Source organism: Pan paniscus, chromosome 12 (assembly GCF_029289425.2).
Source record: "Pan paniscus chromosome 12, NHGRI_mPanPan1-v2.0_pri, whole genome shotgun sequence".
NCBI lineage: Eukaryota > Metazoa > Chordata > Mammalia > Primates > Hominidae > Pan > Pan paniscus.
Genome location: NC_073261.2, coordinates 20,792,303 through 20,819,862, shown reverse-complemented (window position 1 = coordinate 20,819,862; position 27,560 = coordinate 20,792,303). Strand labels below are relative to the sequence as shown.

General features: G+C 40.6%; 1 protein-coding gene across 15 annotated transcripts in view; it reads right to left on the bottom strand.

The window, feature by feature from the left end:
* Positions 1–2,088: 2,088 nt before the first annotated feature.
* LIMS1 (LIM zinc finger domain containing 1) overlaps positions 2,089–27,560 on the bottom strand; it is a 155,209-nt gene continuing 129,737 nt past the window's right edge. For 3 of the 15 annotated variants that reach the window (XM_034952386.3, XM_034952382.3, XM_034952380.3), the window contains exons 3-10: positions 18,488–18,554; positions 16,899–17,019; positions 16,313–16,462; positions 13,318–13,468; positions 12,648–12,740; positions 11,306–11,354; positions 8,568–8,643; positions 2,089–5,455 (exon numbers count right to left, since the gene is read on the bottom strand). In XM_034952386.3, coding sequence (XP_034808277.1) covers positions 5,341–5,455; positions 8,568–8,643; positions 11,306–11,354; positions 12,648–12,740; positions 13,318–13,468; positions 16,313–16,462; positions 16,899–17,019; positions 18,488–18,554 — 822 coding nt within the window. In that variant the 3' untranslated portion in view covers positions 2,089–5,340. The other 12 variants (XM_034952383.4, XM_034952388.3, XM_034952389.3 and 9 more) reach the window with 8 other exon arrangements.

The following is a 27,560-nucleotide window of genomic DNA, read 5'->3' as shown; positions in this document are numbered from 1 at the left end:
TGCTTTAATTTTTCAGAATGGCTTCTTAGAGGTCGCTTCTTGTTTGCATAGTTCGTCAGTCAAACATCAGTTAAAGCCAATACGGTTTCCACCATCTGCTGCTGGATCTATGTGCAATGGGGAGGAGGCACGCCCCGGGCCATTTGCAAGGGTGTTCCGGCTTTTACTTCCTAACACTGGCACCGGCACACACACAGGCTGTGTGCCCTGGGCATATGGACATGGCTTGGGCTTGCTCTAGTCTCTGCCAGCTATAAGCCTTCAGTCCATTAGGGTAGTGTGAAGAGTTTACTGAGCTCCCTCTTACATCCATGACTAATCTGCAGATCATTTGCTCGTCTCCAAAGGCCCAGAGCCTCGGGCTAGGAGTCAGTGGCCTTTCTTCCTCCTGGTCACTGATATCACCACCTTAACTAGCCATGCTGCAAATCAAAACCTTCCTCACTCTTGCCTCCAGCCCCTGCAGCGAGGTGGCAGGGGAGCTTATTTCCACAGGCTGCCCTGCTGGGGGCCGCTGTGTGTGTTATCAACAGCTGGGGTAAATGGGGGTAGCAGCCTGGGCAAAGATGCCACGGACACAGGCTGGTCTTATCCAAGGCTTTCTTTTTTTTTTGAGACAGGATCTGTCTCACTCTGTTGCCCAGGTTGGAGTGCAGTGGTGTGATCACAGCTCACTGCAGCCTCAATCTCCTGGGCTCAAATGATTCTCCCGCCTTAGCCTCCCATGTAGCTGGGACCACAAGTGTGCAACACCATGCCTTTTTTGATTTTTTTTTTTTTTTTTGTAGAGACGGGGGTCTTACCAAGTTGCCCAGGCTGTTTTTGAACTCCTGAGCTCAAGTGGTCCTTCTGCTTCAGCCTCCCAAAAGTGCTGGGGTTACAGGCGTGAGCCACCGCGCCTGGCCAGCTTTCATTCTTAAACACATCCCCATTTGTGCTGTGCCTTTGGTAAAGTAACAGAATGCTAAATGGTTTGTCCAGCTATACAGTTACATTTTGGAAAGATTTGTTGACCTCCTCACTTCATCATGCTAGAAGTGGGAACTTTGATTACTCTTTAAAGAATCTGAAGATGAAGGGAAGACCAACGCATAATTTGAGAGAATGGCAAGACTGAGAAAGGTTTCTGTAGCATGGTGCATGCATGTGTGTGTGCGTGTGTAGGGAGAGGCAAAGGGTTCTGACAAGAGGAAGAGGCTGAGGAAGCAGGCTCATCTCCACAACGTGCTGCTGCCACCCAATCATAGGGTCTCTTGCAGCAATTCCAGTCCTGATCTCACAAACCTCATACCCTAACTACCGTCTGCCTAATTGGGGTCCCTCCTCAGAGCTTTCCTAAGGCTCCCTAACTTTTCCCCTCACCTCGGTTGAGGCCTCCATGGTTTGGACTTGCTGGTTTTGCCTTGCTCTTCCCTTGATAAATACACCATTTATTCCGGTTCAGCCCTTGGAACTCTAAACCTTAACCCAAGCCTCCTCCACCCCACTATATTAGCCCAAGCCTAGAGTATCAGATCTGGATATTTGGGTAAAGATGCAGACAAATTTTGAGTTGGAAAAGAAAGAACTTAATTGCACCATTGCACTCCAGCTGAGGGCAGGGCACAGTGGCTCATTGCCTGTAATCCCAGCACACCATTGCACTGCAACCTCTGCCCCCTGGATTCAAGTGATTCTACTGCCTCAGCCTCCCAAGTAGCTGGGACTACAGGTGCACACCACCACGCCCTATTAATTTTTGTATTTTTAATAGAGATGAGGTTTCACTGTGTTGGCCAGACTGGTCTCAAACTCCTGACCTCAAGTGATCCACTGGCCTCGGCCTCCCAAAGTGCTGGGATTACAGGTGTGAGCCACTGTGCCTGGCCTGTATCTCCTTTCTTAAGAATAATAATAATTAAAAAACCCAGCATTTACATTGAGTAGAGGGAAGACTACACCATTGTTCTAGATGGTTCAAAATTTGGCTTATCTATAGTAACCAGGTCATTTTATTCATTTACTTGTTTCTATTATATATTCATGAATACTTCAATTTTCATATGTATTTCATATATATACCATTCAAAATAAACAATATACAACAGGTTATTGTTAACAATTATAAACATTTATTAAGCACCAAGAATATACTGTGGTGGTTGCTATATGAAAACACAATTACCGATATAGTATCCCTGCCATTGAGCTTACACTCTAAAACGAAATACAAGGCTATGAGCCTACCTAAAAACTTCCTTAACTTAGAAATGGCTACTTTGGCAAATGAGTGAGGCAAAATGACCTATTATTCAGGTGCAGTGCTAATAAGGCTTTGAATATGATCCAAAGAATGTTCTACTTGTACCCATTTTTCCCGATTATATTACACTTGCTAAGAAAAACAGTACTTAGAATTTTGGCATGAACAATGAATTATTTCAAATTGTCTTGTAGGACTTTAAACAAAGAGATGCTTACTGGCCTAAGTTTTCCAGCAGCCAGGGAAAGCCCTATTAAAAATATTATGAACTAGACCAAGTTTCTCTTTTAATCCACTTACACTTTTTTTTTTTTTTTTTTGAGACGGAGTCTTGCTCTGTCGCCCAGGCTGGAGTGCAGTGGCGCGATCTCGGCTCACTGCAAGCTCCACCTCCTGGGTTCAAGCCATTCTCCTACCTCAGCCTCCCGAGTAGCTGGGACTACAAGCGCCTGCCACCACGCCTGGCTAATGTTTTTTTTTGTATTTTTAGTAGAGACGGGGTTTCACCTTGTTAGCCAGGATAGTATGGAATCTCCTGACCTCGTGATCCGCCCCCCTCGGCCTCCCAAAGTGCTGGGATTACAGGCATGAGCCACCACGCCCGGCCCACTTACACTTTTTAAACTTCTTCCTCTTCTCCTATACCTAAGGGCTCCAATGATACTACTTATCAGGGAAGAAAGTACTGTATCTAGATAAACTACCCTTAAGTATTACAGGCTTAGCAAGTTGAATTTCTAGAAAATACTCATTCATAATTTATTTATTTTTTTTGAGACAGAGTCTTGCTCTGTTGCCCAGGCTGGAGTGCAGTGGTGCGATCTTGGCTCACTGCAAGCTCTGCCTCCCGGGTTCCCACCATTCTCCTGCCTCAGCCTCCCGAGTAGCTGGGACTGCAGGTGCCCGCCACCACGCCCGGCTAATTTTTTTGTAGTAGAGATGGGGTTTCAGTGGTAGCCAGGATGGTCTTGATCTCCTGACCTCGTGATCCACCTGCCTCGACCTCCCAAAGTGCTGGGATTACAGGTGTGAGGCACCGTGCCTGTCCACTAATTCATATTTTAAAAGAGGACTGAGCAAAGACAGCAATGGAACCTCTGGCTGCAGGAGATGCCTGGCTATGCCTGATACGTAAACAAACACAAGCAGTCGAGTTCAGGCCATGCATCTTCAAAGTGACGAAGAATATATGTAAATGCTTGTTTTTCTCCTCCATATTTCTCTAGTAGAGGTATATGAGAATTTAGCATCAAGACGCTATACTGCAAACCCTGTCCTATGTTGCCTATATTCATAGCATATAATATTTAATAAATACTCCCAAGGTTGTCATTGCTGGTCACATATTAGCTGACAAAGGCACACTGAAGGGACTTTGATTCTTACTGTCAAATGCAAAGATTGTTTTAAACTACTGAACATATACAATCTTAAACTATGTGATGATTATTTTCAATCATTTATGATAATTTTAATTCTAAAAGATTACTAAAAAAAAATGGTTGTAGGGTATCTGAAAACAAAAATAAAATGTACTCCATAAAGTACATGCACAGAATTTTTAAAAATGCAGGCATACAAATATTTAATGGCAGAGTGGTAATAACCTGAGACTTTTTAAAAATGGCAAAACAATATTTCAGCAATGTTTGGAAAAAAAACCCAAATATTTTCCCTAAGAAGTCTCTCTTGGCAACTTTCTTTTTAAGTAACAAAGCAGCAGCAACATTTTTAAATGTTCATAAAGCTCGCTTTCCATTAACAAGTTTATTAAGGAAGAGTGGTCCTGAAACTTCAGGATAAAACTTTTGATAAAAATAAAATCACTAATTTTGACCTAAAACAGACACTAAAACACCCCTCCTTCCAATTTAAGAGTGTCATTTATACCTCCTACTTACAGTAAATAAATCAAATTAATTATAAGATTTGAAATGGAAAATCTGAAACACATATCAACATCATTTTCTTCTAATAAGATAACAGAAATTAACTTCAATGGATTTCCCCAAAAAGAAGAGAATAGAGTTTCTAAAAACTTAATTACAGCTGTGGTAAATGAATCTGGGTTTACCAATCTCAGATCTCAATGCACTTAGTTTTAGTTGGTATTCTGTGAGATGGCTAGAATTCCTGATTTAAGTATGTAGTATGTATTTTTTTAAGGCAAGGCAAGTTTGAGTATGTATAAAGCATAGATATTAGCATGGTTATAAAGGCAATATGACCGACATACACATTCAGTTTTCTGAAGCAATATATTCCAAGCTACATACAATTTAATTTCATGTCCTATTCTAAGACTACATGCTTAACATTAAGCTTAGAAACATAATTGCTGTAATACATTAAAAATACTTCATTTTCCAATATTGTAAAGTATATTTCCAAATACCTGGTATAAATTTTTTTTGCACAAAAATTTAAAGGACATCCTACTAGCTATTACTACTGCGTTAAGTAATCATTTGAAGGAAGAGTTCACAAGGAGAGCAGGTTATAAAACTAAGCATAATAATTACTGCATTTAACTAAAAAAAATCAAGTAGTTCTGAATTACACTTGTTTTTTGTCTTAGTAATGTGCATATTCACTTTCTAGCTACTAGTTTGATAAATATACTAAGATTGTATAAGATTTGTTTTTCTTGTTTTTGTTTTTCTTGGGTGGTTATTTTTCTTTTCTGTGTCCTTCCCCAACAGCAGTTGGAATTTTCTTTTGAACACAAAGTAAATTAATGTTTATACTGTTTTTTCACCTGAGTCATGTAAAAGGTGACTCCTTTCATTTTAAAAAGTTATATTTAATTTTTGGGGGCCTTAATTAAAATTTAACATTTAACCATGTGTTTTTTTTTTGTAAACAGTCTACATGTCAACAAATGGATAAGGGTTAACAAAGGCAAATACTGACTTCATTTGTGTTTTAAACACGATTATATGAATTTTTCTTTTTTAATTAAAAAAATGACATAAAACCATTCATATAGGTCCTCTTCTCTCTCAACTGCTTTGAGATATAGCTTTAAATATGGGTAGATCAAGACAAGTAATGTTGGTAATCTCTTATCTTGCATAGAAAAGAAAAAATAAAGGAACTTATTTCCTTCCTAAGGTCTCAGCTAGTTTCTTAAGTCTTTTCTTCAGCTCCAGTGGAAATTTCTCATAGCACTTCTTACAGACTGGCTTCATGTCAAACTCCACAAACTTATTCCTAAAGATAAAAATTATATAAAAAAAGAAGTTAGTGGAAACATATTCAACAAAGATACATAAATGATGTGAAGTAATTGTACTGAACTAAACGAAGGCAACTAGGTGATGATATTATATTCATGTTAGTAAAAAAACCATAATTCTAACCTCAATTCTTATTGTGATATATATATAAAAATTCAGTATCATTTAAAAAAAGTCCTTATAAATTGGTTCTATACATCCATCTGTGTAATGTAGACTGTAGATTATATTTTATTCAGTACTAAGTAAACAGGAAATCTAATGTAAATATAATTTACTTAAGTACAGTCAATCACTTTTTTTTTTTTTTTTTTGGAAACAGAGCCTCGACTGTCACTCAGGCTGGAGTGCAGTGGTGATCACAGCTCCCTGCAGCCTCCAACTCCTGGACTCAAGCCATCCTCCCACCTCAGCCTCCTGAATAGCTGGGACACAAGTGCATACTACTACGCCTGGCTAACTTAAAAAATTTTTTTTTGTAGAGACAGGGTCCTGCCGTATTGCCTAGGATGGTAATCACATTTTAGAATACCTTAAAGATAAATTTATCTAAAGGAAAGAATCATATTTTTATAATGTGAATGATTTCTTTATTGGAGGCAATATGATCTTACTTAGTACTTTAAATTAGGTAGCCGTGAGGTTTAATTAATTTTAAATTATAAGGAGTTATTTTGGTTATCTGACAGAAAGGTTGGAAGAAAGTTTTTAATAACTCTTAACATAAATGTAACCAGATCACCTGTGGTTGCATTGTAAGTTGTAGCTATTTGAAGAACTCAACTATTCTTTTGAAAAGCTAGAGCAACACACATTATCAATTTATTTTTAAAATGGTCCTGGAGAAGACAACTTTTCAGATAGCCTCCTGATCATCTGTAATGCATTTCCAACAGGTAATTACAGGAGCTTATTACTGTTGAAATCCAGAGTGTTTAATTTTGAATTGAGTAAATACACCACTTGGTAACTTGTTCACTGTCTGTGAAATTATATTCAGGTAGCATTTGTGAAATAAATCTAGTGGTATATTGCTATCTATGACAAAAATTATAAAATCTGCTGATATTTTTACTGCATTTAAACATTATATTAAACTAGACTTTGCTTCAAGATCATTTTAAAGGACAATGTTAGTAACAAAGGAAATTCCTAAACACATATCTAAAATGAAAAATCTTCTATTTTAAAACACTACACTGGGATTTACTTTACGGCTTTTCTTCCAAGGTCATCTTAGAGCAAAAGCTATTAAAACTGCCATTTTTTGATAAAAGAAAAAAATTATTCCTGTTTTCAGACAGTCTACCTTAGCAAGCTTTCCAGTTTTAATCTTTTTTATTTTATTTTTTTTTGAGACAGAGTCTCACTCTGTCGCCCAGGGTGGAATGCAGTGGCACGATCTCGGCTCACTGCAACCTCCGCCTCTCAGGTTCAAGCGATTCTCCTGTCTCAGCCTCGCGAGTAGCTGGGATTACAGGCACCCGCCACCATGCCTGGCTAATTTTTTTGTATTTTTAGTAGAGACGGGGCTTCACCATGTTGCCCAGGCTGATCTCAAGTGATCTGCTGCCTTGGCATCTCAAAGTGCTGGGATCACAGGCGTGAGCCACCATGCCCGGCCTCATTGTTTTAATCTTACATTTACATTTAATTCCTCTTTATAGAAGGAAACATGTAAACTGGAACAAAATATTTTTAGAGCTCCAAACACAATGGTAACTATGAGGGAAAACTGGAACAATCATGCTGGTAATTCAAGAGAATCTCAAAGATTGAAATACTTCTCATAAAAATCAGGAATAAAAAAAGAGTTTGAAGACATTGAGGAAATGAATTCATAAACAGTAGCATATGGGTATTCTATGAATGCACATTCGAACATCACAGAAGAAGATGTCTTACGTAAATCAGATGGACTTTGCTTAGATATGAAACATGCTGAAAGATTTTTTTTTTTTGAGACAGAGTCTCACTCTGTCGCCCAAGCTGGAGTGCAGTGGCAGTCATGGCTCACTGCAGCAGCCTCAGCCTCCTGAGTAGCTGGGACTATAGGTATGGGCCACCACGCCTGGCTAATTTGTTTTTTTTTTTTTTTTGACGGATGGGGTCTAGGCATGTAGTCCAGGCTGGTCTCAAAATCCTGGGCTCAGGCAATCCTTCCACTCTGCCTTCCTAAAGTGCTGGGATTACAGGCGTGAGCCACCATGCCCCGCCATGCTGAAATAATTTAATACATAACTTAGAATATATGCATTTTTAAAAATATCAAACAACACTTATAATTTATCAATTAAATGATCGTGGCAAGGAAACCAAAAACCAGGATTTTAAAAGCTACAGTTAATCAGACAAAAATCCTTTAAAACGTTTTCCAGGGTCTATTAAGAGATTAGAATTCTTCCCTTTAAATCCATTAAAAAAAAAATGAAAGAAATGTATACTATATGGTGTTTAAAAAATGAGGTGAGTGAGTCTACAGAGTAAGTGAAATACATGACCACAAAACTGTATTAAGTATGGAGTGTATTCATTTAATTTTTGTAATTTTAGCAGTTATGCAAAAGGACCAATTCTACATAGGACAAATACTTGTATTTCAATCTCTGATGACTACAAATACATGCCCAAAAGTTGCAAGGGGGGAAGAAAGCAAAAGACAGAAACAGAACAAAAACATATTCCAAAGGACTAACCAAAGGAGAAAGCAGTGAAAATGATGACACAGGGATAGAAAAGTTTACAAACAGACTGGCTTTTTCTTTTTCTGCTTGTCCTTATCCTTTGCTTCTCTCTCCCGTTTGGCAAGTCGCCTCTTAAATTCTTCTGGCATTTTCTCATAACAGTGTTTGCAGACTGGCTTTAGGTCAATTTCAACAAACTTATCCCTTTGAGTAGGACAAAGAAGGAATAGAAGAAAGAACAGGGAACAATTAAAGGAAGAACCTTTACTTTCAGAAGGCCTGAACAGAAAGAGGAAATAAGAAATCAAATAATTCTCTTTTTCTAAATTCTAGGAATTTTTTTAAGTGTCTCCCCAAAGTTTTCAGTCTTAGGATTCACACTGGACAAAACCGTACACTTACTTGAGTGTTAATTTAGTGTTGCAGGTAGAACAGGCAAAGCAGTTCACACACCAGGCCTTATTAAGAGCAGAGACCACTGGAGAAAGAGGAAAGAGATCTGGTCACATGGAAATACATCAGTATGGGGAGCAGGGCAGCTTAGAATTTCAACTCTAAAACAGAACTACGACTGTGTCTGTGGCACTTGGTGGAGGTTCTCAAGAACCTTTTTTTTTTAAAAATGAGACAGGGTCTTGCTCTATAGCCCAGGCTGGAGTACAGTGGCACAATCTTGGCTCACTGTAGCCCCAACCTCCCAGGCTCAAGTGATCCTCCCACCTCAGCCTCCTGAGTAGCTGGGACTACAGGTGCATGCCACTACACCTGGCTAATTTTTTTTTTTTTTTTTTTTGAGACGGAGTCTCGCTCTGTTGCCAGGCTGGAGTGCAGTGGCGCAATCACGGTTCACTGCAACCTCCGCCTCCTGGGTTCAAGCGATTCTCCTGCCTCATTTTCCCGAGTAGCTGGGACTACAGGCGCGTCCCACCATGCCCAGCTAATTTTTGTATTTAATAGAGATGGGATTTCACCATGTTGGCCAAGATGGTCTCAATCTCTTGACCTTGTGATCCGCCCGTCTTGGCCTCCCAAAGTGCTGGGATTACAAGCGTGAGCCACTGCGCCCGGCCTGTACCTGGCTAATTTTTGTATTTTTTATAGAGACACGGTCTTGCCATGTTTCCCAGGACGGTCTTGAACTCCTGGGCTCAAGCAATCTACCTGCCTCGGTCTCCCAAAATGCTGAGATTATAGGCATGAGCCACCATGCCCAGCCAAGAACCTCTTTCTTGAGAGCTTCTTTTCCTTTGTTTTTCAGACAGGGTCTTGCTCTGTTGTCCAGGCTGTATTGCAGTGGTGTGATCACAGCTCGAACTCCTGGGCTCAAGCAATCTTCTCATCTCGTTCTCCTGTGTAGCTGGGACCATAGGTGTGTGCTACCACATCTGGCTAATTTTTTATTTTTATTTTGTACAGATGGAGGTCTTGCTATGTTGCCCAGGCTGGTATCGAACTCCTGGCCTCAAGAAATTCTCCTGTCTCAGCCTCCTTAAGTGCTGGGATTACAGGTATAAGCCACCACACCCGGCCCTCAACCTTTATGTATACAGTTGTTGCTCAGTATGTGCAGGATACTGTTTCTAGGATGCTGTGAGGATACCCAAATCTCAGACGCTCAAGTCCCTGATATAAAATGCATATAACCTATGTACATTGTCTTGTATACATTTATTTATTTATTTTTGAGACGAAGTTTTGCTCTTGTCGCCCAGGCTGGAGTGCAATGGTGTGATCTTGGCTCACAGCAACCTCTGCCTCCCGGGTTCAGGTGATTCTCCTGTCTCAGCCTCCCGAGTAGCTGGGATTATAGGCATGCACCACCACACCCAGCCAAGTTTTTGTATTTTTAGTAGAGATGGGGTTTCACCATGTTGGCCAGACTGGTCTTGAACTCTTGACCTCAGTTGATCTGCCCGCCTCGGCCTCCCAAAGTGTTGGGATTACAGGGGTGAGCCACTGAGCCTGGTCCCATCTCGTATACTTTAAATCATCTCTAGGTTAATTATAATGCTTAGTACAATGTAAATGATATGTAAATAGTCATTATACTGTACTATTTGTACTGTTATATTGTTATTTTTCTCTAAATATTTTTGATCCATAGTTGGTTGAATCCACGGATGTTTGGATCCAGCCCCTGGATATGGAGGGCTGACTTTAATCTTCCCCCATCCTTAAGTATCCTGTGAAGTTATAAATGATGTGTGCCATGTCTTACACCAGCAACTGTGCCCCCTTGGCCTGGGCACATGTGGCAACTGTCCATGCATCATGTTGTTTAGGTGAGCTTGCTGTTTCTGTCCCTACTGCTGTTGGCCCAACATGGAAATATGAACTAGGTAAATAATTTTCAAAAATCCAGACATTAACTTATTTGCCCCTGTAGGAGTCTTTTTTCCAGAGCTGATGATAAGAAGACAGTTTCCTTTGCAGCTTCTTTCACCTGGCATCTATTTCACAGAGGAGGGAGGTAAGTTTTATTTTCAATGGCACTAAAGATTGTTTTCCTGGATTGTTTTCACAAACTGCACATGAACAATGTTTCAAAAGTATTTCCTGAATTAGGTGATGTCTGCAGGGAGCCATGAATCATGCTGAAAACAGGATTGTTCAAAACTTTGCCAGGAAGTCTCTGGCAGAATTGTGTTAGCGACTCTTAGCAAACACAGCTGCTTCCTTTCTGTTCCAATCAATCAGCCCAGCCTAATTACCACAGTACAAGGGTGGTAAGTCCTAGATATGCTTGCTGATAACTGCCAGCTTTTAGCATGTGCAGGTTAAAGTGCCTCTTCCTAACTACGATAGCAGATTAAACTCTTCCTAATAAACGTTGTTCTAGAGCTTCCTGAAACTGGACACAGAAACAGGTCTTAGGGTCCACCAGGGACAGTTCCCATGATTGCTGGCATACAACACTGCAGCAGTGGCCGAAAGTAGTGTCATAAATCAGTAACAAATCCAACTCTTTGATATTATCATCTTACTGCTACAGATTACTTGGAAAATACGCCAAAGATAGAGAAAAAGTAACTGATAACGATCACATTTCAAACCATAGCAATCACCAACCTGAATTTCCACATTACCCAAGTGTTTTTGTGTCAAAGTGGCACCAATCTAAAACTCACACAGATACTTACCATCACCTTCTATAACACGATTGCAGTGGAAGCAAACATCACCAAATAGCTGCAAATAAAAAAAGGTGGTCGAAGTTCAAGATGTGTTAGAATTTTTAGAACATTGAACATTTAAAAATAGCTGGCTATCTAAATTGAGGATTTATCACTACTAGAGAAAATTAGTAAAAGTTCTTTGACAAGTTTTTACTTCTTACAATGAAAGTAATTCACTCTCATCAATTAAAAGAAAAACTTTCCGGATGACAGTTTGAACACCCAAATAAGTGATGCAAAATATAGAAATCTGTGAGTCCATATGGATAAGAAATAGATAAATGAATAAACCTATAGACGGGAGAGGAGGTGGGTTCTTGCTCAGGCAGAGCGCTGAGGACCAGACTATGGGTGGAGGGCATGGGGCTGGAGAAGTGTCGTTTGCAGCTGGCGCAGAGACAAGAATCATCAAGGTGTGCGAAATCTAGGGCGGGTTGATGAGGAACAGGACATTTCCGTGGTCATAAAATGATTGCCCACAGATTGCTTCTTTCTTACAAAGGAGGGAAGGAAATTGTAATTCACAGTGATGTTATCAGCCAGCACCATGCCTGGGAGATCACCAGTGCAGGAGAGGTATCAAATGCTCCAGGGGCAAGGTTCTGAGAAGATGCCCTGCCACTGTATGAGGCCACAACCTGCTGTGTATAACCTCATCTAAGCACAGAGAAGCACCAGGTGAACCCAAGTGGAAAGTAGTCTATTAAAAAGGGGTTAGGGGCCCTCTGCATCCCTCCAAAATGTCAATGTCATCAAAAATTTTAAAAGACTCTGGAAACGTTCCAGATTTAAGAAGGCTAAAGAAACATCACAGCCCTAGGCTGGGTCCAGTCTGGGAGTGGAAAAAATGCTGTGAGGATATTACTGACTCAAGTGACAAAACTGGAATAAATGGGTTAAAGTATGGTATCAATATTGATAACTACAATTATGTTAGAGAGTTCCATATTCTTGGGAAATATACACTGAAGTATTTAGGGGTAAAGGAGTATGATGAACTTATTGGCAAATGCTTTAGAAACAGCCATCGTACTTGTATATAATATTTATGTAAGTATGTGTTTTACACAGGAAGACTGAGCGTGGGAAATGATAAAGCAAACTGTGGACTTGAATGAAAGACATACAGGTATTCTTTGTATTTTTATAGTTAGCTTCTGAGTCTGAAATTATTTCCCAAATAAAAAGTTAAAAACAAATCTCTATTGAACAATGTACATCTTCCAAGGGATTTCCTTGTAGCTAAACTACTGATAAGCTTAGGTTCATAAAAGTCTATCTAGCATCCAGTGACTAAGGTCAATACCTGGTTATAGTGAGTTTCACAATACGCCAGGCCTTTCCTCTCATAATGGCGATGTCCAAGAAAGGGTTTCTCACACTTGGCACAAACAAAATGCTGAAAAAAAATTGCTATAGGTCATTTTTGAATTGCCATATTTTATATCTAATAAAGTAAACACCAGAGTTAACCTATTTTCAGAGAAGATGAAGGAAAGTTTGAGACAGCCATTTCATTTGGCCATAGGTGGCCCCATAACATAATACTTCTGCAGTTGTAATTCAGGTGTCTGTCTTTGAAGGTTACTTTAAGACATAGCCTATTAAAATAGCCCAAAAAGAGAATAGAGGTGAGCATCTCAGTAGCACCTATAAAGGAGGAGCTGCTGCTGGATACAGACCATGGCACTTCCTGCTTCAAGAAGGCTTTAGGAGCAAAAGTGCACATCCTGTATCATTACTGAGACATTCACAAAAGCAGTGTACAGTCTATATTCTTAGCTGTCAGCAAAGTCAATTGTCTTTAAAATGTCCACGTTTAATCTTTAGAGTCTCCTAATCTTGCCAGGACACCTGAATCATGAAGATTTGAAAGTACTGGTTACCCCTGAATCATGGGAGATTTGAAAGTATTGGTTACCCCTTAATCATGGAGATTTGAAAGGATTGGTTACCCTTTGCCATTTAGAACTCACCTCCACATGCCACTGCTTGCCCATGGCGTTCACCACGCGCCCTTCGATGGGCCGTCGGCAAGCGCCACAGATGGGGACCCCCATTTTATCATGGCATGGCAGGCAGTATAGCTCCCCTTTCAGCTCCCGTGCATCGGCAGTCAGCTCCTTCCTGTCCGTGAGAAAGACACACAGCTTAATACTAAGAGAGAAAAATGGCCAACCGATGGGGCTAGCACACTTTTTAGAAGGTTTTTAAAGATATTACTATGACAATCCCTGCAAATTTCTTTTTTCCCCTTTAGAGGTGATCAGAATAACCTGAATTAATAGGCCTGAACAGGTTTCAGACTCCTACCAAAACATCTGTATCTTAAAAGGATAAGATGCAAGACTAGGTCAGATACATACCACCACACCAGTCATATTCATAATTTCCTTCTTATATTATCACATTACATTTTAGTCCATTTGTCTTCCTTTAAAAGCTACAGGGAATAATCACAGTGCTGAGGGTAGACTCAGTAATACTATCTGCTATGGTGTGACTGTGTCCCCAAAGTTCATGATCCCCAATTCTGAGGTGTTGAGAGGTAGGACCTCTAAGGGGTGATTACATCACGAAGGCTCTGCCCTCACAGATGGATTAACGCTGTTACTGAGGGGGTGGGTTCCTTATAAAAGGACGAGTTCAGCCTCCTTCCTTCTCTTCCTTCCCCCCTCCTCTTCCCCCACCATGTGATGCCCTCTGCTATGTAATGATGCAGAAGAAGGTCCTCACCAGATGCCAGCCCCTTGATCTTGGACTTCCCAGCCTCCAGAACCATGAGCCAAATAAACTTCTGTTGGTTACAAATTACCCAGTTTGTGGTATTCTGTTACAGGCGCATAAAATAGACTAACACACGACCTTTCCAAGCAAGCTGAGAAGTTGGGAGACTAGTTCCATTTACTAACAATTATTTAAATTGTCACAAGCTGTTGAAAAGAGTTATAGGTTAATAGGTTTATTTTCATAAACAACAAAATGCCCAGAATTTTCCTTCTCCAAATGCTCAAATTAAATATTATTTTCAGTCTCCTGCATCAATAAACATTTGGTATGAGATGGTCCCAATTAGTCAAACGGACTTGTTTGAATTTCATCCCTTTTATGTAATTCTGTAGGAGAGATGCTAATGAAAAGTGGACAGAGGTGAATCCCCAAGAGGAAGGACAGGCAAGAAAACGAGATAAGGCACAAACTGATAATTCAATCACAAAAGATGAGATGGCTGAACTTATACAACCAAACTGTTTTCTTTCTTTCTCTTTTTTTTTTTTTTTTGAGATGAGTCTTGCTTTGCTGCCCAGGCTGGAGTGCAGTGGCGCGATCCACACTCACTGCAAGCTCCACCTCCCAGGTTCACGCCATTCTCCTGCCTCAGCCTCCCGAGTAGCTGGGACTACAGGCACCCACCACCACGCCTGGCTAATTTTTTTATTTTTAGTAGAGATGGGGTTTCACCATGTTAGCCAGGATGGTCTCGATCTCCTGACCTCGTGATCCACCTGCCTCGGCCTCCCAAAGTGCTGGGATTACAGGCGTGTGCCACTGCACCTGGCCCAAACTGTTTTCTTAGTATTTGGCTTACTGTTTCTTCTCCATCCCTACTATAATTTAGCAAGTAAGTTCACATTAACTACAGTAAAGAATATTTTTTTATTTTTTTTTTTGAGATGGAGTCTCGCTCTGTCTCCCAGGTTCAAGTGCAGTGGCGCAATCTCAGCTCACTGCAACCTCCGCCTTCCGGGTTCCTGCCATTCTCCTGCCTCAGCCTCCCAAGTAGCTGGGACTATAGGCACCCGCCACCGTGCCCGGCTAATTTTTTTTGTATTTTTTAGTAGAGACGGGGTTTCACCGTGTTAGCCAGGATGGTCTCGATCTCCTGACCTCGTGATCTGCCCGCCTCGGCCTCCCAAAGTGCTGAGATTACAGGCGTGAGCCACCACGCCCGGCCAAGAATCTTTATCCACTAAATTTTTATACTAGGCAGCAAACTGAGAAAAATTCATAGCCTAACAATTTATCATAACTTATTGAAGACAAAAAATTAAATATATTTCTTTTAGATATAAACCAAGCCAAATTAAATAAATATAACAACATCTTTTAAGATAATACCTAATTATTACAACTGTAAAAGTTATGCATGTACAGAGATAAGACCTTTTTTTGTTTTTAGATCTTCGATTGGAAAAACATAGTGATGACAAATATTTCTGGGGCTACTGGGAATATTTTTAATATGGACTGATAGTTGATATTATAAGATTATTGCTAATTTTCTTAGGCATAATAAGAGTATTGTGGTTCTGGCCAGGTGCAGTGGCTCATGCCTATAGTCCCAGCACTTTGGGAGGCTGAGATGAGTAGATTGCTTGAGCCCAGGAGTTTGAGACCAGCCTGGGCAACGCAGCAAGGCTCCATCTCTACAAAAAATTTAAAAAAATTAGTCAGGAAGGGTGGTGTGTGCCTGTGGTCTCAGCTACTCTGGAGGCTGAAGTGGGAGGACTGCTTGAGCCCAGGAGGGTGAGGCTGCAGTGAGCTATGATTGCCCACTGCACTTCAGCCTGGGCAATAGAGCGAGAGAGACCCTGTCTCAAGGCAAAAAAAAATTTACAAAAAGTATCGTGGTTCCATAGGAAAATGCTCTTATTCTCAGGAGACGCATACTGGGACTCATGAGAAATTTTAGAGGTATGCGTATACAGGCACACGTGCACACATACATAGGAGGGTGAAACGAGAATGTGGACTGTATACACACAAGCATGGCAAAATGTCAACTGGTGAAACGAAATTAAGTGTATACAGGTTTCATTATATCATTCTCTTTACTCTTCTATAGGTTTAAAATTTTCTAGACTAAAAATGGGAGAAAAACAATTTGGTTTGCTGGAGTAACAGAAATATAGATAAATGTAATCTTTCATTCCCACTGCTTGTGTAATAAAAAAGAAACAATTCCAGTACCCGCAGTTGGCGCAGTTGAAATGGTCTGGATGGTAGGGGTCGTTCTTGAATATCAGAGGCTGCTCATCGATGATAGCATGGCATTTCTGGCAGATGTATTTCCCAAGGCCTCTGGCTTTCTCACGATTATGACAGGGGCGACACAGGTGTCTAAACAGAGTCAAAACTTAAATTTAAAATTTTAGGTTCTTTCTAATGGTTAAAAAGAAATATGCCTCCCTTATCTCTGAAAAGAAATTAAACAAACCATTTCTTAAAAAAATCACTCCTGTGCTTCACGGGGCAGAATCAAGCCACATGAAAAATGTGTTCCAACCCTAATATCTGACTGATTTTTAAGAAACTCCATGTAGGTACATCCCCCATTGGTAGTTCAGCCATGCATGGAGCAGTTATGCCCTGTGAACAGCAACACAAGGGTCCACTCCCAGCAGCAGCACTCAGTCAACACGCTGCAGTGTCTGAGTTCCCATGCCCTCAATTCAGTGTCCTACAGAACTGCCTTACATCCCACATGGAGAATACACATGATCTTGTCACAGTCACACTGTCCACCCACATCTGACAAGGATGAAAATCCACCTACCTCCCAGCATTCTTGACAAACCCGATATCTGCCAGAACTTCCTGGCAGAGGTCACAGCGGAAGCACTCCGGATGCCAGCTGTTATTCATGGCTTTGATAACTCGGCCAATGATGAATTCACCTGTGGGAAAGCAACACACAAAGGATGTTACTAAGTAACATCCTAAGTAACAAGCATGGCACTTTATTTACTGAGAGAGCAATTAAGGAAAAACAGTGAGGAAAAAAACCGTTGAAGCCTTTCTCAATAGAGGAACTTTTTTTTTTTTTTTTTTTGAGACAGTTTCGCTCTTGTTGTCCAGGCTGGAGTGCAATGGCACCATCTCCACTCACTGCAACCTCTGCCTCCCGGGTTCAAGCGATTCTCCTGCCTCAGCCTCCCAAGTAGCTGGGATTACAGGCGCCTACCACCACGCCCAGCTATTTTGTATTTTCGGTAGAGACGGGGTTTCTCCATGTTGGTCGAATTCCCGACCTCAGGTGATCGGCCCATCTTGGCCTCCCAAAGTGCTAGGATTATAGGCGTGAGCCACTACACGTGGCCAGTAGAAGAACTTTTTATGTGTCTACCAGAGTAAGCACATTAGAAAAAAAGTTTATTTCATCGAATTTTTGTTTTTGATTCAACAGCCACATTTTTGGGCTGTTTTGTGTCATCTCTGAATCTAGTTTTCCTTTCCAAACGAGCTACTAGGCTCTCTTGAATGCCTTTTGGTTATTTCTGGTCATTGTCAACATAGACAACTGAAATCTACAGCACAGTTTCTTATAACCCATACTTAATTTATTCTTTCATTAAACCTTTAGAACATTCTACCCAGTTTCTTCAATCTCTGGAAACCTGGCAGAGGTATTAGCAACCAGTGAAGTGGCCAACGTGCAAGCAAGTCCATCACTTATGCGCCGTGCAAGCAACGCTTAAGCATCCCTAAGCTTCTGAAGCACCTCACTGATATCTTCCCTGCCTCTTTCCGGGCAAAACCAAAAGCAAGTAGGTAAAGGTTGTGTTAACACAGGAAAAGAACACTCCCAAACGCCACCCGATAGGAGTCCTAGTTCATCCCAAAATACCTCTACCTTAAATGTCCATAAAAATCAATGATCTCTAGGTTTTGATACTCCTCCAGATTGTTCTATGTTAACAATAGGGAAGAGGAGTGATGAAGTATCCAACAGTTATTCATAATGAGCACTAAAAACCATTTTTACCATCGATACTTCACCAGTGTGAAATGACTGAAGTAATGTGGAAACTTACTTTTTTCCCCAAGATGGAGTTTTGCTGTTGCCCAGGCTGGAGTGAAGTGGTGCAATCTCAGCTCACTGTAACCTCTGCCCCCTGGGTTCAAGCGATTCTCCTGCCTCAGCCTCTTGAATAACTGGGATTACCGGCACCTGCCACCATGCCCAGCTAATTTTTGTATTTTTAGTAGAGACGGGGTTTCCCTATGTTGGCCAGGCTGGTCTCGAATTCCTGACCTCAGGTGATCCTCCTCCCTCCGCCTCCCAAAGTGCTAGGATTACAGGTGTGAGCCACCGCGCCTGGCCGGAAACTTACTCTTTACTTGACATTTAGCAGTAAAACTTACCACACTGATGACAGCAAGGGGCAAAGAGCATCTGAAAGTCATGTTCACAGTACTTTCTTCCTTCAAACTGAAAGAGAGGGTACCACCAACTTACAAACACGAAACAATCACAGGAGAAATATATTTGATGAAGATATACAGGAAAGATGTTTCTAAACTAAGAGTTCTACTCTAAGAATTTATAACTCTACTGGGATTTTAAAAAGCAGATACTCTTTTGCACCATCCATACATCTACATGTTGGTACAGGAAAGACATACGGAATAAGTAGAGGCTGGAGTGAACAGTACACCTACAGGGACTGGTGACCTGGCCTCTGACTGTGCTGAATTGTTTTCTGGCTCAAATACCCTGCCTTTAATGAATCTGATGAAAGCTATGGATCACCTCTCCCTCCAGAAAATATGCACATACATACAACTCTCCTCCCACATTTTTCAGGTCGATATCTGTAATTCTCACTGTAACCTCAAATATTTACAAAGGGCAAATATTCTAGCACATTGTATTTTATTATTTTTTTAAATGGGAGTCTTGCTATGTTGCCTAGGCTAGTTCTTGGACTCCTGGCCCAAAGCAATCCTCCTACCTCAGTCTCTCAAAGCACTGGGACCACAGGCGTTAGCCAGTACGCTCAGCCCTAGCACATTTTAAAATGACCAAAATCCATTAAAAAACATTCTCTTAACAGCCAAGATTTTTACATCTTTCATTTCTTGAACTGTTTTCGTTTTATGTGCTCCAATTTTATCCTAGTATATTTTTGTACTTGTCTTTAACTGATCACCCTATCATACTTTTCTGCAATTAAAAAATATATATAACATGAAATTTTAAAATGTGCTTTCTGAATCCATAAGGCTGTAAAGGTTAACATTTATTTTCTTCTGTATTATCATTAGAATGATTAGTATAGGACAAGCAAGACACAAATATTAATTTTTTATACTATGTTTACTTGAAAAGCATATCTTAGTGATAGTGAAATGAGTAGGGCTGCCCTTTCCTCCCACAATTATTTCATGTATCTCATGCATCAATATGGCTTTCCACTAGAAGACTCAGCTTCAATATTAATTCTAGGTCTATTTTCTATTTTGGGTGTTCCTTTTTTTTTTAATATAGAAATGCTAAGAAGCCTTTTTCACATTACTAACTTGTGAGAAATGTTATAGTAATGTCTCCCCTTGAGTCTTCGAGCTCCTTACAAGTTATATGCCAAAAGTCATAAACTGTTTGATTACTAAAATCCATTTTTAATGATATCCATTTTTAATGTATCAGTTGTCAACTCAATTTCCTCAAATTATGGCTATAGATTTAGTTCATCCAATTTAGTGAACATATCTACCATAGCTTAACTGGCAAAGTCAGTTCTTACTGTTGAACCAACCAAAGCAGATTTTCTCCTAGAAAAAATAACTTTTTTTTTTCCCAGAGTCTCGCTCTGTTGCCCAGTCTGGAGTGCAGTGGTACAGTCTTGGCTCACTGTAACCTCTGCCTCTTGGGTTCAAGCGATTCTCCTGCCTCAGCCTCCTGAGTAGCTGGGATTACAGGCACCCACCACCACGTCCAGCTAATTTTTGTATTCTTAGTAGAGATGGGGTTTCACCATGTTGGCCAGGCTGGTCTCGAACTCCTGACCTCAAGTGATCCTCCCGCCTTTGGCCTCCCAAAGTGCTGGGATTACAGGTGTGAGCTACTATGTCCAGCTTTCACTTTTTAATTCAAATGAATAAGCTGTAATATATTTAATGTATCTTTTTGTTTTTAGACTAGTTCTTGCTATGTTGTTCAGGCTTGTCTTGAACGCTTGGGCTCAAGTGATCCTTCTACATCAGCCTCTTGAGTAGCTGGGATTACAGGCACACACTACCTTGCCCAGATTAATGTATTTGGTTTTTAAAGTTTATTAACAGAAGAGAATAAATTGATATGCTATTACTCAATACTATGCCATACTACATTATAATGTGCAGCCAAAAGTATAAGTATTTATGAAGCACGATATATTTCTGATGAATGTATGCCATCTATATGTATAAAAATCTGATGTTTAGCTTTTAGCAGTAATTAATGGAACTACCATATGATCCAGCAATCTCACTACTGGGAATATATCCAAAGGAAATGGAATCAGTATGTGGAAGAGATATCTGCACTCTCATGTTTACTGCAGCACTATTCACAATAGCCAAGATTTGGAAGCAACCTAACTTTCCATCAGCGGATGAATGGATTAAAAAAATATGGTACATATACCCAGCGGAGTACTCTTTGGCCATAAAAAAGAATGAGATCCTGTCATCTGTGGCGACATGGATGAACCTGTAGGACATTACATTAAGTGAAATAAGCACAGAAGGACAAATACTACATGATCTCACTCATATGTGGAATCTAAAGAGGCTGATTTCATAGAAATAGAGAGTAAAATAGAGGTTGCTGGAGGCTGGGGAGAATGGAGTGGAGGGGATGGGGAGAAGATGGTCAATGGGTACCAAGTTACAGTTAGGACGAATAAGTTCTAGTGTTCTATTGCACAGTAGAGTGACTTTGGTTAATAATATATTGCATTTCAAAATATTTCAAAATAGCTATTTCAAAATAGCTAGAAAAGGGGTATTTTATATGTTCTTACGACAAAGAAATTAGAAATGTACAAGGTGATGGATACGTTAAATACCCTGATTTGATTTTTACACAATGTATACATGTATTGAAACATCACACTGTGCCCCATGTGTGTAATTATTACGTCAATTAGAAACAAAAAAAACAAAATGACCACAAAACAGCCTTCTGTATCTGCTGGGTCTGCATCCTTGGATTCGATCAACCAAGGATAAAAAAATATGTGGAAGAAAAAACCCCAAACAACAAAAAATACCAATAGAAAAATAAAAATAATACAAATTTAAAAACATAGTATAACAACTATGTACATAGCATTTACATTTTATTAGCTATTGTTTAAGTAATCTAGAGATAATGAAAAGTATACAGGAGGATGTGCATAGGTTATATGCAAGTAAGTATACCATTTTATATCAGGGACTTGAGCATTCAAAGATTTTGGTAAGCTCTGAGGGTGAGGTGGGAGTGGGGTGCAGGGGGTGTCTTGGAACCAATCCTCTGTGGATATCATAAGACGACTGTGTAAAAAACTCATAAATAACTCCATTAATTTAGTTAGAAATGATCAACTTTTATTCTGTATTAAATGAAAGAGAAAGATGTATATTGCATAAAAACACAAAAAAGTAGCCCAGCAGTATATATATATATATATTAAAAAGGTTGAAAATATAATCACTGTATATGATAAAATAAAATTAGGATTAACTATAATTTGGAAACATCTTTTAACAAGACAGGTAGGAGTCAAGAACACTGACCATGGATCCAGACTGCCTGCGTTCAAAATCTGGCTGAAAGACTCATTGTGTGGCCTTGGGCAAGTTGCTTAACCTCTTAGGGCCTCCCAAGAGTCAAAAAGCGATACTGCTTTGGTCTGTTTGTTCTAGCTCATGGGCATACCCTCACTGTGACATTGTGAAATACATATTTGGTCTTCCTCCCAGTTTCTTGGCATACAGCTCCTAAAATCCTTGGAATCTTAAAAGTGATGTCTTTGTATATGTTAATGAGGTGCCTCCTGACTGGCAGCCCCTAGGTAGATTTAGGATGGGACTGGTTACCAGAAAGACCAAGGCAGAATCGGATGGTTGGGGTTTTCAGCCCCACCCTCCAGCCTTCAGGAAAGGCAGAGAGGAGCTGAAGGTTAAGTTGATCACCAGTGGCCAAGTGTTTAATTCATCATGCCTACATAATGAAGCCTCCGTAAAAATTTAAAAGGACAGGGTGCAGACAGCTTCTGGATAGCTGAACACAGTGTAGTTTCCCAGAGGGTGGTGCAGCCAGAGAAGGTGTGGAAGCTCTAACCACCTTCCCCTATATACCTCACCCTACGTATCTCTTCAGCTGTATCCTTTGTAATATCCTTTTAAAAAATTTATTTTATTATTATTATTATTATTTTTTCAGAAACGGTCTTGCCCTGTTTTTTCAGGCTGGAGTGCAGTGGCATGATTATAGCTCACTGTAGCCTCCAACTCCTAGGCTCAAATGATCTTCCCACCTCAGCCTCCCAAGTAGCTGGGACTGTGTGTGCCATCATGCCTGGCTAATTTTGTTATTTTTTGTAGAGACAGGATCTCACTATATTGTCCAGGCTGCTCTTGAACTCCTGGCTTCAAGCAATCCTCCCACCTGAGTCTCTCAAAGTGCTAGGATTACAGGTGTGCTCTACCGTGCCTGGCTGGTAATATTGTTTATAATAAACTGGTAGAGCCAGGCATGGTAGCATGTGCCTATAGTCCCAGCTACTGGGGAGGCTGAGGCAGGAAGACTGCCTGAGTCCACGAGATGGAGACTGCAGTGAACTGTGATTGTTCCACTGCACTCCAGTTTAGGTGACAGAGCTTGACTTTGTCTCAAAACAAACAAATAAACATAATACTAATAATAAACCAGTAAAAGTGTTTCCCTGAGCTCTGTGAGTTGCTCTAGCAAATTAATAGAACCAGAAGAGGAGGCTGTGGGATTCCCAATTTACAGAGCATGTCAGCCAGAAGGACAGGTGAAGCAATCTGGGGCTTTCAATTGGCATCAGAAGGAGAAGACAGTCCTGGGGCTGCCCCTCAATCTGTGGTCTCCAGATAGATAGTGTGGGAATTGAATTGAAGAATGCCCAGCTGGTGTCCACTGCAGAACTGATTGCTTGCTTGGCGTGTGGTGAAAAATTCCCACACGTTTGGTCACAGAAGAACTTGTGTTGATTGTTGTGGTGTGCAAGCAGAGGGAAAATGGTTTGTGTTTTCTATCCACCTCATTCACAATTTCTTACCAATGCTCTTTGCTTTGCTCTCCCAGAGCTTTCCCTTAAAATGGATAAATTCTTCTGAAATTAGTCAGGGGATGAAAAAGGCTAAGTCCTAAAAGGAAAGCTGTTGGCTGGGCGCAGTGGCTCACGCCTGTAATCTCAGCACTTTGGAAGGCCGAGGTGGGCAGATAATGAGATCAGGAGTTCGATAACAGCCTGACCAACATGGTGAAACCTGTCTCTACTAAAAATACAAAAATTAGCCAGGCGTGGTGGCATGCGCCTGGATTCCTAGCTACTGAGGAGGCTGAGGCAGGAGAATCGCTTGAATCTAGGAGGCGGAGGTTGCAGTGAGCCAAGATCACACCACTGCACTCCAGCCTGGGCGACAGAGCGGAACTCCGTCTCAAAAAAAATAAATAAATAAAAAATAAAAATAAATAAATAAATAAATAAAAAAGGAAAGCTGTTGTAACTACTTCCTACGTCTCTAAATTCAGCATATGCAGTCACCCGCCGGATAACATTTCTGTCAACAATGGACCATATATACTACCATGGTATATGGTATATTTACTGTACTTTTTCTGTTTGGATACTTTTAGATACACAATACTCACCATTGTGTTACAACTGCCTGCAGTATTCTGCATAGTAACATGCTGTACAGGTTTGTAGCCTAGGAGGGACAGGCCATACCATATAGACTAGATGTGTTGTAGGCTATGACATTTAGGTTTGTTAAATACATTCTCTGATGTTTGCACAACAATGAACTTGCCTAATGACACCTTTCTCAGACATTTCCCTGTGGTTAAGGGGCGTGCATATCTGTACCTGAATACAGAATATCCAACACAGTTCCTAAAGCCAAGCTTCTCCTTAACGAGAAAATACATAAGGCAGGGAAAGACTAAGCCTTATGGGTTTCAGCACTCCCTAACTAATCCTTTTTGATGGGTATCCTGGAGCAATTAATGATAGTAAGATTTGGGATCTCTTTCTTTTGCAATGTGAGACAAGTACTACTGTGAATATAAATATGTTTTCAGGCAAAGAGAAAAGGATCCAGAAATTGAGTCCTTCAAAACCAGAATAGGAGGACTTAGAAATAGATTTCCTTGCCGCCATTCATCCTGCAAATCTCTTGCACTCTGGGCTATGCTTCACCAGTGTCACAACTACTGTTAATTCCAGGTGGAGAACTTCTGCTATAATGAGCTGCCTCTTTTCTACAGTGTGTAGAAATGATCAAACATAGTATAGCTCAACTTTTGAGCCTGAGAGAAAGGCCAGAAGTTGATCCAAAGTAAAACTCTACGATATAAAATTTTTTAAAAATCAAGAATCATAAATTGGGAAGAATTAAATTTCTATAAATATAGCCTTTCTAGGTAACTACACATTACATCCCCAAACTGATTTAAACAATGAATACAATAAGCCTGTTAGAATTATTAATGGTCCAAATTAGTATGGTCCAAATTGTTTATAAACAAAATGCCTTAAGAACCCTGGGGTCCCACCGCTTGTGGAAATGGGTTGCTCTGTGTGGGGGAAGATGAGCTCCAAGAATGGCTCTAACTGTTTTAAGTTTTGGAGTTCTGTAAATATTCCCTTTAGGGGAAGAAACAATTATTCTGAGCTGCTTTCAAGTAAGCTCAGAACCGGAAACCAGCTGGAAGTCTCATTTCCAGTCAAGTGCAAAGTTGCAAATCTTCATTTGGTACTTTATACTGGTTTGTTATAAACTGCCTTGAAGTGAGTGGATCCACAGATAAACAGATGTGCTGGTTGGAAGTGTCTTCCATTTCAATTTCTGCCTTCCTGAATAATCAGAGTAAATGAGTGAAGAAACCTCTTTGTAAAACATCTTGCTACAAGACTACTCATCATAAACGGGTCTTTCCTGGCCAGGCGTAGTGGCTCACTCCTGTAATCCCAGCACTTTAGGAGGACGAGGCGAGCGGATCACCTGAGGTCGGGAGTTTGAGACCAGCCTGACCAACATGGAGAAACCCCGTCTCTACTAAAAATACAAAATTAGCTGGGCATGGTGCCGCCTGCCTGTAATCCCAGCTACTTGGGAGCCTGAGGCAGGAGAAGCACTTGAGGCCGCAAGGTGGAGGTTGCGGTGAGCCAAGATCGCACATTTGCACTCCATCCTGGGCAACAAGAGTGAAACTCTGTCTCAAAAAAAATAAAAATTAAAATTAAAAATTAAAAAAATGGGTCTTTACTGTTAATGCATTTTGTGATGGGAAAAAAGGGACACATTTGTGAAATCCAAACTAAGGAGAGAGAAATGTGAAGCACCAACAAAGAACCCAGCCCTGAGCATGTACTAAGTCAGGGTTAATCAGCTGCACACCAGGTCCCTAGTCCTTGGTTCAGTCCATCCCACTCTGCAGTACTTCCTGGACTTAAATCACTCTTGTAACTGTTGGCTTCACCACTCCCGAAAGTATTTTCTTATGGGAAAAATTAAAATACTTCTTTTACTGGAGATAATGCTGGATGTCACAAAGATTTAGGAACCACTATAGTTAGCGTTAGGGCCTCTGGGTTGAAAGGGTATTTCCCTGGGTAAATGGCATCTAATCACTTGAGCTCAGGAGTTCGAGACCAGCCTGGGCAACAGGGCAAGACCCTGTTTCTGCAAAAAAAATTTTTTTAATTATCTGGCTGTGGTGGTGTGTGCCTGTAGTCCTAGCTACTAGGGAGGCTGAGGTGGGAGGATTGCTTGAGCCCAGGAAGTCAAGGCTGCAGTGAGCCATGATTGTGCCACTGCACTCCAGCCTGGGTAACACGGTAAGACCCTGTCTTAAGAAAAAGAAAAGAAAGAAAAAAAAAGAGAAACTGTAGTTGAGACAGAAATACTGGTGCTCATTTCTTCAGATATATGTTCTGGTAAGTGGTTAGGAAACAAGGATCTCATTCTATACTTGCCTCTGTGGCCAAAGGGAAGAATGTCCTATTTAATTCAAAGTACCAGAAAGTTCTACCATAAAAGTAAATCACATTTTCAAGGGGAAGCGAGTGCACAGACCCCACCTCTAAGTCTTCCTAACTAGTCTTCTAGAGAAAAGAAAAAATAGAGGCTGTGGAAATCAGGGAAGGAAGTTGTTGTGATAATGAGACAAAAGCAATAACAAAGATATAGAGTGGCGAAGATGCATTTATTATACAAAGACTGAAGCACATCAGTCATGTCCCAAATGGAAGGCAAACTGGGTAAGTTTCCAAGCTTTCTTTTCTGGAAAACAACTTATTGCTGGATATAATTGAAAGTGAAGATTATTTGTTAGCAGTCTTGGATAGTTTTTTTCTCTAATATCATTTAACCAAAAAGAAATGTCTTATTCTCCAGATGCAGGTTTACACATCCCTGGGCTGGTTTTAATGATAAACAATGTAGCCAAAATAGTAATCTTCCTCAGGACCCAACAGAGCTTGAACTGGGCAACAGCCCATGAATAGCCTAGTTCTGGGTATTCATCGCATCTTTTGGAATAACAGCACACAGACCCAGGGAGGGTATTTATAGTCCAGTGTGAGGGTGGGCAGGATGAGATGAGTCACACTTTACTCTTCGCTGCTCAAGGCTGTTCTGAGCTTTTCCCTCTGACTCAGCACCAGTGGCCTCACAGCTGACAGGGCCTAAATGCGGCAGCAGGAGCTCAGGAAGCGGTCATGCTGCTTAATGAAGGTAGCTTAACCATCATGTTCGTTCCTAAGTCACAGGCAAAATGGGAGAAAGAAGGTGACGGAGGGCTGGAGCTCCAGGGTGCTCACAGGGGAAACAGCAAGCCAGGGATATAAGGAAAATGTTTGGGAAAACAAAGCCTGTCTTTTTCTCTGAGTTCTTCTCTATTGCTCCCCTGGACCGAGCTCTCCTAAGGCCTTTGTCATAATCACCCATTTCAATAAAAATATCTTATATTTAAAAAGAATATGTAAGGGAAAGAATATTGTATTGGATACTAGGAGACCAGCTAGGTTCTCATCTCTTTCATGTCGCAAACCTGCTATGTTATCAGACATTTCAACCTCTCTGGACTACAGGAGAAAAAAAAAAGAAGGGAGGGATACAGAAGGGATTCATATAGTGAGAAGACCATGCTCTCTCCAAGCCAGCTTTCCAGAATTCCCTTCAATGTGCCTTGGGAGTCTCACCTCCTTCCTTG